At 34.4% G+C, this 18,938-nt stretch overlaps 1 protein-coding gene across 1 annotated transcript in view; it reads right to left on the bottom strand.

Annotated features, from left to right (window-relative positions):
- LOC138698513 (lipase member K-like) overlaps positions 1–18,938 on the bottom strand; it is a 54,446-nt gene that overhangs the window by 3,677 nt on the left and 31,831 nt on the right. Inside the window, exons 6-7 of the mRNA XM_069824496.1 lie at positions 13,482–13,566; positions 66–208 (exon numbers count right to left, since the gene is read on the bottom strand). Of these exons, the coding sequence (XP_069680597.1) occupies positions 66–208; positions 13,482–13,566 (228 nt within the window). The remainder of the gene's footprint in view (positions 1–65; positions 209–13,481; positions 13,567–18,938) is intronic.

Below are 18,938 nucleotides of genomic sequence, written 5' to 3'. Positions count from 1 at the left end.
ATAAGGTCGGCTATTTCCATAACGTCCAATGATAATAGGTAATTAATAATAATTATTCTACTTACAGTTACATCGGCCGTAGTATCGGCTTCTGCGTAAAATATAGCGACAGGCACTTCTGTTTTACTGATGTTGTAGCTGGGTGGTTGGGTACTGTTGTAGCGCTTGAGGTTTTCAGATTTGCCGTAGTCATATTGACAGAAACGCCCTGAAAAATATCAACAGACAATGTTACAATCCTGTCTATCCTGTCTGCGTAAACAAAATTACAGTATTGTAGTTGTGTCAACGCTTGTTACTAGAAAAGCATGCAAGATTCTGAAATATGCCATAGTCACATTGACTCCAACATAAATTAAATCTGTTACAGGTGTACAATTTTTAGTTTGGCCGCCTCTGTGCGCAAACAGTTGAGGAGCAACTTGCAATACATTGTTCAATTTTCATAAACAGTGAGCAAGTATAATACAGCAGACATTGTATTGTATTGTATTGTATTGTATTGTATTGTATTGTATTGTATTGTATTTATTAACATTCTATGGTTATTCATACATTGCTTTACAGCTAGAATATGGAACAAGTCAAAAAACTTAATACTATTATAATGTCTTAATTTATAGTCACAGTCTAGATGAAATATATACAGACGAGTTTTACAATATAGTCTACTAGTACAACACAAAGTTTTAGTATCAATTTCATGAAGCGTTATTGAATGTCATGAATTCACCTACAGAATAGAAGGCGTGAGAAATTAGGTACTTCTTTAATTTGGCCCTAAATAATCTTAAGTTTAGAGTTTAATTTTTTATATCGATAGGGAGGCTATTAAAAATTTTTACTGCCATATAACGCACTCCTTTTTGATAGCACGATAGACTTGCCGATGGAGTATGAAAATCATTTTTTTGACCTGTATTTATGCTATGAACTGTTGAATTAGTTACAAAGTTTTCACGATTACATACGAGGAAGATTATTAATGAAAAGATATACTGACAAGCCATGGGCATTATTTGTAGTTTTTTGAAAATATTCCTACACGATTCCCTAGATTTGGCACCTACTATTATTCTAATTACTCTTTTTTGTAAGAGAAAATATATTGTTACTACCTATGGAATTTTCCCAGAATATTATTCCAAAACTCATTACCGAGTGGAAGTATGCAAAGTATATTGTTTTTAAGGTATTGACATTTACTATTTTTTGCATAGATCTAATAGCAAAACAAGCTGAATTTAGTTTGGGGGTAATTTCTTTAACCTGAGCTATCTTGTAGTGTTATCAATAGGTTCATCGTAAACTCACATGTAATACAGAGTGAATCAAAAGTTTGGAACCATATAAATTTCTCCCATACGCTTGATTTTCTATTACTATAGGTGTTACCGGTTTTTGTAAGACCAAATGCTCTACCAGTGATACATTCGATTCTAGCCTTTAGCTATCTCAAAAGCCGCCATTTTGGATGCAGCCTTGAAATTTTATATGGAAAGTGTGTCATGTAGTTACTCACAATCATGTAAAATTTTCTGAAAAGAAAAAAAACAATGGTGCAATCTGTTTTGAGATATCCCTAATCGTTTTCAAGTTATTTAAAGATAAATGTCATAATGACACAAACATTAGTTACTGCACCTACAGATATTTTGTAACATGGTATAGTCCACACCTGTGGAGTAACGGTTACCACATCTGGCCGCGAAGCCAGGTGGCCCGGGTTCGATTCCCGGTCGGGGCAAGTTACCAGGTTGAGGTTCTCTCCGGGGTTTTCCCTCAACCCATTACGAGAAAATGCTGGGTAATTTTCGGTGCTGGACTCCTGACTCATTTAACCGGCATTATCACCATCTCATTGAGACGCTAAATAACCTAAGCTGTTGATAAAGCATCGTAAAATAACGAACTAAAATAAAAATAATAACATGGTATAGTACTAAGGAGGCTTTGGAAAATATATTTTTATACAATTCTGGTAATTAACCTTTCCTGCTTTACTTTCCTGCCGAACCATAGAGAACAATACCCTTTTTAAAATGTCAGCTAAAACCGGCAAGGAATTGTATGAACTAACAATTTTCCGAACTTAGGTACCTAATTTCGTAGCTAAGATGATCTCAGTCTTTGGATCCATATAATAAATTTTGAGACTTTTTTTAATGAAACTAGTTAAAAATACTGCACGTTCACGTCTAAGAGATTATCAACTCATATACGCTTCACATTCATGTAGTAATAATATTCATCCTAATATAGACAGAATTGTTCTGACCCTACAGTGTGGACGATATAAAGCGCATAACTGACTTTATGACAATGTGAATGCCTATGTTATGTGTTTTGGCTTGACTTGAACTGTTTAATGTAATGGCATGCTGCATTAGTTTTGCACACTCCTAAGCTAAAGATAAGCCAAGTCGAAGTTCATGTAGTTACCCGTTGATGGAGAAACAAGCAGCTCATTCCGAAATATTGTGGAAGGAGTGAACTCAGCCATCTATACCTCCCCTCCTTTATTCCCATGCCTGTGCTGTGCTCTTACTAACGACATCGTCACCCTCTAGTCACATAGAGCGTATTCCGAATCTCACCGGTGAGCAATCCGATGGCATCACGGTGTTCCGAATTCCACCGATGACGTCATTGATGCTCCACCGGTGTCGCACCGGTGCCATCAACTTGCAGAGGTGGTGGCAGTCTCCATCAGCCGCCATCAGTGAATCTGATTGGTTCTTGTATACGGCGGGAATTAGCAGACGAATGACATCGTGCACCGTTGTGTCATGGCGGTGTGTTCTGCTTTAGTTCTGCTATATCGTTTGTAATGAGCACAACGTAAAAACAATATGTTAATGGCTTATGAGCGAACATGTCAACAGACCAGTTATTACCACCGGTTCAAGAAATAAGTTGTTTATGATCTCTTTTATTTGAACGAGATGGCAGTACGGAAATTTCGCAAAATTTTGCTAGCGTAGCACGGATAACCACTTACACAGTCGCCATGACAGCATCGATTCTTCCAGCAGTTTTGTTCCTTATTTTGGTTGCAATGTGACGTCATTGATGCCACCGGACCGGGGAGATTCGGAATACGCTGATATTCTTCGATCCGCGGCAACAACTTTATTATATTTTTCGCAACAGTACTCCGATCTTAAACTTTGTCACCGGATTGCGGCCTAGGATCACCGATTCGCGAGACTGAAGTTTGGAACGCACGAAGTATACATGACGTCATGATCCATGAGATGGGATGGCACTGTGAGAATACAGTTGGTTTCATAAGAAATTACATTACCTCCTTTCTAGTTCTGCATGGGTGCTTGCAATCACCGTACGTACTACGCGACCAAGGCGGGACCCGTCGTGGCAGAATGAGGAACTCCGTGCTCGCTGCGTATGTTTACTGCTGGAGTGTCGTCACATCCAGTACCTAGCGTTTCAATCTGGTCGCAATGCCGCGTGTAGGAAGACGTGTGTTTCGTAGCCAAGCGCTGAGCATTACAGTATTTATAATGCCATAAAGTTTTGTGATGAAGAAAAGACAATTGATTTATTCCTACCTCTATCGAAGACAACAGAGCGTGCTGCAGCTATTGTGAAGTTAAATAAGGAAACAATTAGTAGAATTAGAAAGGAGGACAAGGGTGTAGAAATATCGACACCAAACAAAGTTAGACGATCTCCTGCAAATTGGTTGAATTAGACGATATGGACAAATTTATCATAAGATGAGAAGTTCCTAAATATTATGGTCTCTACAAAGAGCTTCCAACATTAGGAAAGTTGCATAAGTTTTGTAAGAGAGAGATAGGTTTTAAAGGATGCAAGGGAATTTTACCAAAACTCATACTGTCCATGGGGTTTGCATTCAAAAAATGTAAAGATAAAAGAAAATATGTAATAGAACCTTCTGATATAAGTTAGTAGTCTGTTATTTACCTGGACGAAACATGGTTCCATATCCATTACACTGTCCACAAATGTTGGCAATACGTAAATGTGTCAGTAGTATATACAAATAGCAGTGCAGTCCACGCCTGTGGAGTAACGGTCAGCGCGTCTGGCCGCGAAACCAGGTGACCCGGGTTCGAATCCCGATCGGGGCAAGTTACCTGGTTGAGGTTTTTTCCGGGGTTTTCCCTCAACCCAATACCAGTAAATGCTGGGTAACTTTCGGTGCTGGACCCCGGACTCACTTCACCGGCATTATCACCGTCATTTCATTCAGACGCTAAATAACCTAGATGTTGATACAGCGTCGTAAAATAACCCAATAAAAATAAAAAATAAAAAAAATAGCAGTGCAGGTCAACGACTTATAGTAGCGCTGCTGGTGGTAGTGATGGTTTTATAGGCCTACCTGGTGCTTTCCTCATATATGATGTCCAGAGTACGACCACTTTAAAATGCTAAGATAAGAAATGTATATCAAATGAAATATTGTATAAAATACGGTACCTACTTTAGTTTACGTTACTTTCGATTCATGTTCCCTCCTTTACGAACACCGATGTTGTGGTGTGTTTTCTGAATAGATTCCTATATGTGTAAGCTTATGATAAAATAAAACTAAACAATAAAGTTAACTATATATACGAACATATAACATATAAAGCGTGTTAATAATAATGAAACGAGAGCGCAGTTCAGCATGTACTTCATTTTGCATCTGATGCGGACTTTACAACACGGCCTGTATTGTGAAGCGAATCACAGCGCCACCAAACAAAACGGTTCCCGCCTTGGTCGCGTAGTACTGTGAGTAAACAAGTATAGGCCTATTTTATTTCTTTTGATTTATTTGATTATTTATACCTGCATATTTGTGTTAGTGTTAATTTCGCTGTTTTATAATTCACAGTACTCAGGAACATGTCGAAAATTACGAGCACTAAGCGTTACCTTCAGAACGAACTTATAGAGAAATTAGGAAAGGAATATTTTATTATTAAAGGAAAAAAAAAAAAAACTGAATTTTGCAAACAATTTTTAGAAGCATAAGGACAGATAGAACTCGATTCTTTCAAAAGCAGTGTAATAGCAAAAGGTACGTGGAAAATATTTAATTATACAATCAAAACTGGCTTTCAACATCAAAATCAGACATAAAATTTGAAAAAGAATTTAATTGAGATTTGTGTATAATGTTGTATATGCCAACATCCCTTTCAACAATATTTCAAGGCGTTTCTTGAAAAAAAGTTATTTTGATACGTTCGGTGTATTGAATTGTGAAAAAAACGTATTTTATGTAACTATTGTATATTTTTCCTTTTCTGCTCACACACAAGTGAATATTTTATATTGTTAAAACTTGTACAGTATAATGTAAATTGAAACATGTAATGATAGACAGTTATTTTTTGTACTAGAAACGCATTGTATATATTATATTTATAAACGTGAATATTTACTTTGTGTCCTACTGTGCCTGAATGTTTACATGTTGAGGCAAGGAGTAACTGCACTCTCAATCTCTCATTCCCCTACAGTGGTCAGTGCATTCGTAACTTTATGCGCCGTAGTCTATTTATCATCTTCATTTTATATTCTTTGTATTAACAATTGACGACTGCCATATACTCACAATATGCAATAATAATAATCATCATCAGGACTTGATTTAGGATCACCAAGTCAACAGACTGAAGTTTGGGACACACGGAGTATAAATGGCGCAATGACCAGTGAGGTGGGTTGGGATGGGGTGGGGTGGCACTAGAAAAGTATAGTTGGTTTCGTAACGAAGTTCATTACAGTCTTTTCTATTGCTACTTTTCGTGAGTCCGTGCGATCGGGATACGAATTTAAGATCCTGGGAGCAAAGAAGTATGTTTTATTTTATTTATTTATTTACTTATTTATTTATTTATTTATTTATTTATTTATTTATTTAATAATTTATGTATCCATATTTGTGTTCGTGTTAATTTCGATGTTTTATAATTCACAGTAGTCAGGAAAATGTCGAAAATTAAGATCACCAAGCGTTCCCTTCAGAACGAACTTATAGAGACGTTCCGAAAGAAATATTTTGTTATTAAAGGAAAAAAACTGCATTTTGCAAATTGTGCAAAAAAGATAGGACAGACAGAACGCGATTTTTTTAGAACACTTTATTAGCAAAAGGCACATGGAGAATATTAAATTACAGTCAGAACAGACCTTTCATATCAAAATCAGACATAGAAAATCAAAAAGAATATTTCATCGAGAGTTATGTATAGCCTAATGTTGGTCCTACATACCAACATCCTTTTCAAGAAGGTCGAAAAATATATTTCAGAGCTTTTCCTGAAAAAAAAAAACGTATTTCGAGTGATAATGGGAGATATTTTTCTTTTCATACATTACGAATATGCCTTGTAATTCGGTGCAATGAATTGCGAAGAAATAATGTAATGTATTGTTAAAACTTGTATAGTATAATGTAAATTGAAACGTGTAATGTTAGGAAATTATTACCGCATTTTGAAAATTGTGCAAAAAAGATGTAAGGATAGACAGAACGCGATCATTTAAGAAACAGTGTAATAGCAAAAGGCACATGAGAATATTAAATTACAGTCAGAACAGACCTTTAATATCAAAATCAGACAAAAAAATCAAAAAGAATATTTCATCGACAGTTATGTGTCGCCTAATGTTGGTCCTACATACCAACATCCTTTTCAAGAAGGTCGAAAAATATATTTCAAAGCTTTTCTTGAAAAAAAAAAAAAAAACGTATTTCGAGTGATAATGGGAGATGTTTTTCTTTTGATACATTACGAATGTCCCTTGTAATTCGGTGCAATGAAGTGTGAAGAAATAATTTATTATTTTATGTTGTTAAAACATGTATAGTATAATGCGTGGTGGGAATATAATGGTGTAGCAGACGGTCGACTCAAACTCGTTTTCTACTGCGCATGTCGTCACTTGGGAAGCAGCAGCGGCGCGCTAATTCGCGCCGCAGTGCTCGAGGAACAAAACAAACAGCTGTTGTGTGTACGTGCACGGTGTTAATTCTTTGTTTATATATATTATATTGAATGTTATTCTTGTATCAGTAATGCTATTAATGTGACACATGCTATTAGTATGCCTGAATGTGCAGTATCTGGTTGTTTGAGTTACAATCGAAAAACAAAAGGAACTGACATAAAATATTATAGGTTTCCGAAGAATGAAGACTTCGCATGACAAAGGTTGCATGCTTGTAGAAGGGAGGATGAAGTCAATTTACAGCACGGTGAGTTTTCTCGCATGTTACTAAATTTTATTTGCTTCGCAACTCATTTGCAAAATATATTTTCATGTTAAACTTATTGTCCGACTTATTCCATTGATTGCTTTGAGGGAAAAGAAAGGGGATAAAAATCTTAAGACTTAATGTTGTTTCAGCTCGAATATGTTCACTTCATTTTGAGGAGTCAAATTACGAAGTATCTTTAAAGCAGAAACTCCTAAATTATGAACCAAAAAAAAAACAGTCGTAATCTGAAAGTAGACGCTGTACCCACAAAAGCTCTGGCGCAGTCTTGCTTGAAACGAAAATCAAGAGATAATCTGAGATTGGACAGATGTGAAAAACGGAGAAGGAGAAAAGAAATTCATGACATCATTGCCAATAGTTCATGTACTGTTCAGGCCACTTCAAAACCAATTCAGACGAATATGTATCAGAGGATAGTGCATTAGGCCTAAATAACGAAACGTGAGTAATTACAGCAATTATATAATTATAACTATTAAATGGTATGTTCCTGTGTATCATATTGTTAAAATTTTTCACATATATGAGTTGCTCCGCAGAAGGGAATAATTTTCTCATAATTCTTGGAAACTTTCTAAGCTAAAAGGACTTAATTACATGTCTTATAAAGTGTTAAAGCTGTGGTACCTTTTGACAAATTTCAGACAGAAAAGGCTTCAGTAAATGGAAGGATTCGATTGTCTCGAATGTCAATAGAGGAGCAAGAAAGGCGTCAATCAATGGTCATAAAATAATTATTTTCTCGCTTAACCCTAGCATTATCACGGTTGGGAAAAAATTACCCACCCTTTTCATTTTCTAAATTTTTTTGAATTAATGAAATCTGACAGCTTTCACATTTACTCTATTTGTCTCTAACATGATAAAGTATACACACATGTGTTCTGTTTTAGATTTCAAACAGCAGACTAATAATTTGAAGTATTTGTTAGTGGACAGATTTTACCCACCCTTGGCATTTCATATGACCTACACTTTTAAACATTTTCAAGTTTGAATTCTGTAATTTTTGTCCATTGTTGTAACTGTTGATAATGTCGTTAAGGTCGTTTACTGTTTCAATTCTCCACTTTACCATTTACTTGCAGTGTAGAGACTTGAGTTGGTAAATTTGTTCTTTCTTTATTGGTGTTTATTCAAATCTAGTTGTATTCAGGGATACAGAACATAGACATGAGTTGTTTTGTGGATAATAGCAGCCTTAATGTTTTGGGTGAAAGTGATATTATAGTGCTATTGGAAATTGATTTACCGGCGGAGTTGAAGAAAGAAAGTGGTAGTGAGGAAGATAATACAGAAGTGGTTAGTGGGGGTGAATCAAGGTCTATTTCAAGTACTAGCTGCCAACAAGAAAGCCGTTCACATTACGAAAATTAATGTCAGATGTGGAAATTGTGGACTTAATTTGTGTAAAAAATATTCAGATATTAAAATTGTGTGCAGGAGCATTTTACTAAAAGGAATATGCAGAATCGCTGGAATGAAAAACTGATGTGGTTTTTTTAAGTATGAAACTTTATTAAACGTATTTTAAGTAATATACATAGTTTAATTTGGTGGGAAATTTTTGCTAACTCTTGGTAATCCACGTCAGAAAAAATTTCTTGATAATGTTAGGGTTAATACTCATTGTAAAATATTTATTTTACCATACAGTAAATTATTTCGAAGATGATAATCACTCAATATTGATCTTAGACACAATTATTTTCTAAACTCTATTTTTCTTTTAGCTGCATGGAGCGATTCATAGTAGTGTATATAATACATATAGATAATTCTAAAACAATGTTTTTTTCAGCAATTCTCAAACGAACGAAGCGCTATGTCTAGATGAAATTGATATCTTAAGAAAAAAAATTGTGGCTTTAGAGGAAGAAAATGAAAATTGGAAAGTAAAGTATGAAGACTTATCTAAGAAATACGAAATCATGTTGGAAGACATTAATAAAGAAAAGAAAAAAAATGGAAATCGTAAATAATAATTTGACAGACAACTTCACACCGGGGCAAATGAAGATAATAAATTCCGAAGAAAGAAGGAAAGTACAGTGGTCTTCGGAAGATATTGCCACTGCAATATCTTTAAAAAGTGTCAGCCCCAAGACATAGCGCTATGTGAGAAGAAACAATTTTCCTTTGCCAGCACATTCTACGTTAAGGAGCTGGGCATCAAATTTTAATTTAGATCAAGGTTTATTGTCTGTCATATTTTTAATGGAAGTCAAATCTAAACATTTGTCAGACTTGAAACGTTGAACAGTTCTAACTTTCGATGAAATTTATATTTCCAACAAGATATGTATTGACGGGAAGAATCAAGAAAGGTTGGGACCTCATAGGTGTTGTCAGACTGTAATGGCCCGTGGTTTAGTTGGCCGTTGGAAACAACCTGTTTATTATGATTTTGACGAAGTAATGAAGCCCAGAATTATTAATGACATTGTCTCTAGTCTGTACAATGCAGGATATATTGTTGTCGCTATGACATGTGATATGGGTTCCGGTAATATGAGGTTCTGGTCAAATTTAAATATTGGATATGACAAGAACTGTTTTATGAAGCACCCTTATGATGATTCCTTGAAAATATTCGTGTTTGCGGATGCTCCCATCTCCTAAAACTAGCAAGAAATCATTTTGTGGATCACGGATTCCATATCAATGGTAAATCCATAGACAAATCATCACTCGAAATGTTATTAACTGCTTCGAACACAGAACTTACCATTGCCCATAAACTCACAAGGTATCATTTAGACTTGAAAGGAAGTGAAAGGCAAAGAGTTTTGCCTGCTGCTCAACTGTTTTCTAATACAGTTTCTAAAGCCATCGAATATCGTGGAGAAAAGGATTACTATAAAGATGAAGGCAATGACTGGAAAAAATGTTTTGAAATAATCAAGTTGTTCAATGACTGGTTTGATTTATTTAATGCGAAATCAAAGTACGGTTGCCATTCAGGTTGTAATGCTTTTGGTGTAGACAAAGAAAACCAAATTGCTTTGTTAAATAATATTACCCCTGTAGTATCGGCAACGACTGTAGGTAAACACAAAGCATTAATCCCCTTTCAGAAAGGAATTTTACTCAGTAACTCCTCATTGATTCAAATGTATGAATATATGGCATCTAAATATGACATGGAATATATTCTAACTTATCGTTTGAATCAGGATGTGCTAGAGAATTTTTTTCTTATATTCGTGGAATGGGGGGGCAAATGACCACCCTTTTCCTTTGGATTTTAAGCACAGATTCAAATGGTATGTCATGGGTAAACATTCCTCAGCTATATTTACAGCGAATCAAACACACAAAGGAAAACACTGAATCGTGCTTAGTAAATCCTATAAAGGAATGCGATGAAGATGAAAGAAATGATGATTCTTGTCTCTCGAAACATTTTCTGGCACATACAAACAAGATAGTTAATAGCATGAACGATGTATGTGTAAATGTAGCAGAAGAAATTGCCTCTGATTCGTTTGTTAATCCGCAATATGATCCCAATCAACTTGAGATGGTAGAGTTGACGGATTTGCCAGAAATATCGTCTTTCGGAGACCACATTAATCAAGAAGGCTTGAAATACATAGCTGGTTATGTTGCTCACAGATTCCGCGACAAATATTCCAATGTAGGTAGTACGACAGGAAACGTAACGGGAAAGAGGCCAGATTGGTTGAGTTGCATATCCAAAGGAAACCTACTGTGTCCAAGTGAAGAGTTGTTGCAGGCTACTGTAATTCTAAATAAAGAATTTGAAGAAATTCTTGGAAATTTTATTGCCGAGGGCAAATTAATCTTTGACAGTCTAGCGGAGCAAGCTTCCCAAAACAATTACCATCCCACATGAAGTTATCCTGTGTCTAGCTCGAACAAGGATATATATAAGATTGAGAGATGTAAATCGAAAACTAAGTTTCGAAAACTCCAAAAGGAAGTTATTTCGAAAAATGTCAAAATTAATTAACGTTAAGAAGTGAAATTTATGGAATAATAATTGCACTTTTAAATCGATGATGTGCTTGGAATAACTCACATCGCACAGTGACATTTGAGCATTACCACAGTAAATTTACCAACACTACGTCTTTGCCAATAAAGTGAATTGAAAATAACTGAGAATAACCAATTATTGCTTATATAATCCTTTCAATACAATTTTAAATATTTATTTTAAACTAGTTTTGCGATATGAACTATTAATAAAACTGGGGTACGAGATATTGCAATATTGCAATCATATCATCGATATTCCTTCTTAGTGTCAACATAAAATCAATTTAAATATTATTTTTCATAAACTGTATGTGTAATGTAAAATCAATTTGAATATTATTTGTCATAAACTGCATGTGTAATGTAAAATCAATTTGAATATTATTTGTCATAAACTGCATGTGTAATATAAAATCAATTTGAATATTATTTGTCATAAACTGCATGTGTAATGTAAAATCAATTTGAATATTATTTGTCATAAACTGCATGTGTAATGTAAAATCAATTTGAATATTATTTGTCATAAACTGCATGTGTAATGTAAAATCAATTAGAATATTATTTGTCATAAACTGCATGTGTCATGTAAAATCAATTTGAATATTATTTGTCATAAACTGCATGTGTAATGTAAAATAAATTTGAATATCGTTTGTCATAAACTGCATGTGTAATGTAAAATTAATTTTAGTAGGTTGCTTTATAGTTATTTTTATCTCACAAATTATAATGCTGTTTCAATAATTTAATTATTTACTGTTAAATATAATATGTAGGGCTATTGTAGACGAACTGAAGAATTGTTACATCTAAATTTTGGTGAACTTGTTTATTTTTTTTTTTTTTAATTTAGATTCAGATTTTTTCGACGCGTTTTGTTATTTTAAATTCATAATGGAATGTCGCTATTCACCTCTTGTAGGCTACTTAAAATTGTTTTATGTTTTAAACATACAGAATTAATAAAAGTTAGTGTATTTAATTAATAACATGTAATATTAAATGCCATTTTTGATTCTGGTTTCTTGGTATTCATAATCAATTAACCTACCCCACTTCCAAAACCATACGTAGCTGAGCTGAGCTAAGCTAGCAAGCTGCGAGAGAGTCTGTAATGCTTCCCGCGTGACGTCATCACGTAGTAGGAGAACGGGCGAGACTGCGCACTGCTTCACCATTATATTCCCACCACGGTATAATGTAAATTGAAACGTGTAATGTTAGGAAATTATTTTCTATACTAGAAGGGCACTGTATTTATTAAATCTCTGAACGGAAACATTTATTTTGTGCCCTATTGTTGCTAAATGTTTACATGTCAAGGCAAGGAGTAATTGAACTCTCTACCTTCTATTCCGCTCGATCTACACAACACTGTAAGTGCTTTGTCTAGCTGAAGATAACATTAAAATTTTACAAAACGCCAGAATTAAGAAAACAGAACTAGCATTACTTACGACACGACTGAATAATTGGTTGAGGAAAGAGAAAATAATTTTGGAGAGCGAGCTATGATTATCAGGCCTCGGTCCAGGGTACCGAATCGCATTAAGTTACGAACTCACGGTGATAGTTTTGGGTAGATCGAGGGAATGGAAGATGGAGAGTGCAATACTGGTATTACTCCTTGCCTTGACATGTAAACATTACAGTGACACTAGGATACAAAATAAATGTTCACGTTCACAGATTTAATAAATACAGGTTCACACCTGTGGAGTAACGGTCAGGGCGTCTAGCCGCGAAACCAGGTGGCCCGGGTTCGAATCCCGGTCGCGGCAAGTTACCTGGTTGAGGTTTTTTCCGGGGTTTTCCCTCAACCCAATACGAGCAAATGCTGGGTAACTTTCGGTGCCGGACCTCGGACTCATTTCACCGGCATTATCACCTTCATTTCATTCAGACGCTAAATAACCTAGATGTTGATATAGCGTCGTAAAATAACCCAATAAAAAAATAAATACAGTACATTGATAGTATAGAAAATAACTCTAGTTTAGAATATACGGTATGCTACAAATAGATTCTTAGAAATTGTTATGGTAACACCATTTCTCGTGGAAAATAGAAATGATTTCATTTTAATGTTTAATGTTAGTTTTGATGCTATCTTCCATACTTTAAACTTCACTCGCGGCTTTTAGTATTGGTCCAACATATTCTGAAAATGTTATTTTGAATGAGAAATTGTATGAATACTTACCAGATTTATAGAGCTGTACGTAGTGCAACATTTGCTTCATGGGCGCTCCCGCATTTGCGTTGTTTAGATACACAGGAATCAAAGTCTGTAAATAAAATTTTACAAAGTAAGTAAACAATATAATGTTTTCTTCAATCATTACGATGATTTTAATTTTATTTCATGTTGTTCCTGACTGCATTTTTAGGAATTCTCTAAGATATTGTGAGTACCAGAGCTAGAAAGTTGGTAACAAAACTGTAAGTTGTGTGAGGTTGGACTTTATCTCTACCGAATGAAAAGTAATAGCGTATCTCTCAATATCAGTGAACCAGAACGACAAACATGTACAGCCGGGTGGTAGGTAACGATACATGTGCTCCAATCGTCCACAACCTTAAGGCTGGTTCACAATAAACCGGAAACGAGAATCGGAACGAAAACGAAAACGGTAAAATTGTTAAATGTATTGGTTGTATTACATACTACATATTCATGCTTCAATTCAATAACTACCGTTGTGTTCATTTTTGTTCTATTACAAATGTTTCTTCTCTAATTATTTTACGTTATGGTAGACTTAAAATAGGTTGTGATAATAAAGATGCATACACATATTTATAGTACCGTACCTAATGAAATGTTTCAGTTGAAATTTCGAAGTTGGTTAACCTGTGTTTATGTTGGATGCCTTGTACTCATGAGAGAACGCCATTGGTCAATTATACACAAATAACATCAGAATGCGTAATATCGACTTTAATTAATTAATTAATTAATTCATTCATTATTAGCACTACAGCCCATGAAGGGCCTGGGCTTCCTTAATCAGTAGAAACCATTCATCTCTATCTTGAGCCCGTTGTCTCCATCTCTTGCATCCAACTCTCCGCAGATCATCCTCCACATCCTGAAGCCACCTCAGCCTTGGTCTTCCTCTCTTCCTTAATCCTCCTGGATGTTCTCACATAATGCCCGTTTAAATAATCGGCCTTCTGGCATACGTTCAAGATGTCCCAACCATCTAAGTCTGAATATCAACTTTACATATCGTTATTGACATGCATATCGATATGCATAGTCGTCGACGTTCTCGGTTTATTGTGAGTCAAAAATTTTCACATTCACGTCCTCTGCTTCTCGTTTTCATTCTGGTTCTCGTTCCCGGTTTATTGTGAACCAGCCTTTAGAACAAGAAAATAATAAGCAAATAATATAAAAAACAATAATATGTAATTATAAACTTAGTAATCCCCAAAACTAAAATTTAATTTACCCACACATATAAAAATAACCTACGAAGTATAGAAATTTTGGCCACTAGCAATTATGAGACCGTCCAGAAAGTGATTTTCTCTTGAGCCCTTTACAGAAAAAAAAACACAATTGCATGGAAAGATATATTGAAACAGATACAGCAATTGTTGCGCTTTTTGTCAACATATCCGCCACTGGAATTGAGACATTTGTCATACCATGGAATTAATTTTAATATCCTTGTGTCGTAGAAGTCAGCCGACTGGGACTGGAACCAGCGTTTGACAGCCGTCTGCATCTCTATGTCGATCCCATGATATTACAAATGTCTCAATTTCGGTGGGGAATTTGTTGAAAAATAGCTCAAGTATTGCTGTGTCTGTTCCAATAAATTTTTACAATAAAATTGTGGTTTCTTTATGTTAACAGTCCCTGGCGAACTAATGTTTTATTATCATCGTAATTGCGGTCGAGTGGCCAAAATTTGTGTAAGGACTTCTTTGAAATTATTATTAACATGGTTAAAGAAAAAAATAACTTTTTTATCTGCCCCCATCAGAATGTTTGCTTGTGAGAGGCGATCACATTCCCCCCCCCCCCCAACCAATCTGTGGAAACTCCAAAATCGATCCTCCAAATGCATGATTTTATATTGAAAACTACTTACTACAACCAGCTAATGATGACATTCAACAATGCAGAGAAGACATCAAGAAACTAAATAAAATTGTACATCTGCAATGGATACAGAAAGTTGAAATCAATACAACTATGAAATCTACATCGACATGGGGAACTATTAATAATGGAATTCCTCAAGGATCAATATTAGGTCCCCTACTTTTTCTAGTCTTTATAAATGATCTTGCCCCCCTTATAAAAGATGTAGGTCATCCCATATTATTTACAGATGACACAAGTATAGTAATTACAGCCAATAACTCCAACACATTCCAATCTTCAACAGAGGAAATTCTCTTCAAAATATGTGACTGGTTCTCAGTCAATAAATTAGTATTAAATTGTAACAAAGCTAACATAATTCAATTTAAATCCTGTCCAAATTCGACGTCGCAAATTTCTAGCGCAATAATTAATAATAGATCCCTATTAGAAACAATAACAACAACCAAATTTCTTGGCTTAAAAATCGATAATGTGTTAAATTGGAAAAATCATATTAAAGAAATTACCCCCAAACTAAATTCAGCTTGTTTTGCTATTAGATCTATGCAAAAGATAGTAAATATCAATACCTTAAAAACAATATACTTTGCATACTTCCACTCGGTAATGAGTTTTGGAATAATATTCTGGGGAAATTCCACAGATAGTAACAATATATTTCTATTACAAAAAAGAGTAATTAGAATAATAGTAGGTGCCAAATCTAGGGAATCGTGGAGGACCATTTTCAAAAAACTACATATAATGCCCATGGCTTGTCAGTATATCTTTTCATTAATAGTCTTCCTCGTATGTAATCGTGAAAACTTTGTAACTAATTCAACAGTTCATAGCATAAATACACGTAAAAAAAATTACTTTCATACTCCATCGGCAAGTCTATCGTGCTATCAAAAAGGAGTGCGTTATATGGCAGTATAAATTTTTAATAGCCTCCCTATCGATATAAAAAATGAAATTCAAAACATAAAATTATTTAGGGCCAAATTAAAGAAGTACCTAATTTCTCACGTCTTCTATTCTGTAAGTGAATTCATGACATTCAATAACACTTCATGAAATTGATACTAGAACTTTGTGTTGTACTAGTAGACTATATTGTAAATCTCGTATGTATATATTTCATCTAGACTTTGACTATAAATTAAGATTTTATAATAGTATTAAGTTTTTTGACTTGTCCCATATTCTAGCTGTAAGCATGCATGAATACCATGGAATGTTAATAAATACAATACAATACTATACAATACAATACCTTCTCACCGCGGTATTGCCGGGAATGAAGCAGCAGACTTTCTAGGAAAGAAAGGAATAACTATCCCCTTTTCATATTCTAACATGCTGCCATTCCACAGAGCATCTACAAATATAAGCAGTCGAGTGAGACAACGTTTCCATAAGAGTTTGGAGGAACGAATTAAAGATAAACACTGGAAGGACGCACTAAACTCCCCTCTCCCCGAATGGCCCAGAAGAAAAGCTGTTGAGACGTTCCGCGCTGCAGTCGGTCATGACTGTCTGGCTAATCACCTCCACCGCCTGGGTGTATTATCCAGCCCCACTGCATGCTCTGTGGATGTTCCGACACCATGGACTCAAACCACATTAAGACTTGTCCAGCTCTTTCATCTGTCAGCTTTGTGGGTAGGCACTGGGAGGCCAGAGAAAGACTGCAGCAGTGCTGACATCCACTCATTCATAGTTTCACTTGGACATCGTTCACTATATTTCGTTTTCTTTCCTTTTAGTTTTTATCGCCATTGTACGGCCAATGACTCTAGTCAAGTGCCACTGCATTGAATAATAAAATATATATATATATATATTTTTTTTTTTTTTCTGTAGTGATTTTAGAGAGAGGTGTTGGTGTTCATATTTGATCTTCATTCTTCCTCTCTTGAATTCCTCAACCCAATATTTTGTGATGATCCCTTAATGTATCCACCATATCTGTATGAATTTCTCTAGCAAACATCGTCAGTTTAATATATACCAGTAGTTGCTTTATCGCCGACCAATACTTAATTTTATCGAAATTGAATTCTTTAAATAATCACATTATGAAATCTGCTAAATTCATCAGCTAACATATGACAACTATTTATAAAACAATATAGGTCTAGTTTTTTTCATGGTAAGCACTTTCGCTTTTATTTTAACTAAGTTCAATGTTAACTACAGTAAAACACTATTATAATGAAATTCTGGGACTTCTGAAATTATTTTTCGCTCTGGAAATAAATTTAAAAATGTTACATTTGTTCGGATCAAATTCCAGCACATTTAAAGGACAAAAGTGAAATTCTTTCAAACATATATTAACATAACTAGCCGTAACCGTGCGCTTCCCTGCACCTGTTAGAAATAAATATAAAGTAATTACATAATTAAAATAAGACGTTCGATCCAGGGAACATAGAAGGATAAATCGTTTAATATGTTACTTAATTTAAATTGTATTTAAATAATTAAAATGCGGTCATTTTGGTCCAGAGAGCACTCATTTGCTGCAATGACAATTCCTTTAACATGTTTCTTATTTGTTATTACATGCAACCATAGTTTAATGAAGATTGACATATCATTCAGTTTTAATGTGTATACTTTATATTACTTGCTATATGTTTCAGAAGTTACTGTAATAACATTGTAGAATTTGTCCCTCTAGAGAAACTACACATTCCAATGGTGAAATAATAATTAAACAATTAATTAGCTTCCGATATTACTTCATACATACACAGAAATATTCTCTGTAGGCTATGTTTAATAGCTATCGATTGTTGTCCAAGGTCCCTTATAGACGAAGTCATTTGTTTTTATTTCAGTACAGCGCCTTAGATGGCGTTGTTATTGTAATTTTAAAACTCATTTATCTCATTAAATATCAGTCCTATCAAAATGTTGTATAGAATAAAACTTATCGGAAATTATTTTTAAAGAAACGTTTGTTATGTAACATTTTTCATGAAAATTAATAATAAGGGAGATATTTTGATTTATTCAATTCAAGCCCCCTTATAGTCCCCCTTTTAAATGAAGTATTTTGAATGCCATATAGCCTAAAATCTAAGTTACAACGAACTTAATTTATATTCCAATTTTCATATAAATCGGTTCAGCCATTATCGCGTGAAAAGGTAACAAACATCCAGACAGACAGACATACAAACAAAAATTTCAACAAAGCTATTTTCGGTTTCTGGATGGTTAATTATACATGTTAACACCAATTATTTTTGGAAAATCGAAAATTACCAGAAACATTTTGGCTACAGATTTATTATTATCATGCTGTCTTAAACTGAATCTACATAGACCTAAATTAAACGAATGGCTTTCCCAAAAGGCCCTATGATATGTATCATGATATAATACAATTGTTATCTCCAAAAGGAAGAAAGGACCAGTAAAATTATATTAAATATTTTGTTTGGAATAACTCAGAGAATAACCCTCTGAAATTAATTAAATTAGTTACGGTTCACCCTGTATAATACTAACCCTTAGATGATCTTGTTCCGGAAATTA

Source organism: Periplaneta americana, chromosome 4 (genome assembly GCF_040183065.1).
Source record: "Periplaneta americana isolate PAMFEO1 chromosome 4, P.americana_PAMFEO1_priV1, whole genome shotgun sequence".
Taxonomy (NCBI): domain Eukaryota; kingdom Metazoa; phylum Arthropoda; class Insecta; order Blattodea; family Blattidae; genus Periplaneta; species Periplaneta americana.
The sequence above is the reverse complement of the archived record's forward strand: the minus strand, read 5'-3'. Positions and strand labels throughout refer to the sequence as shown.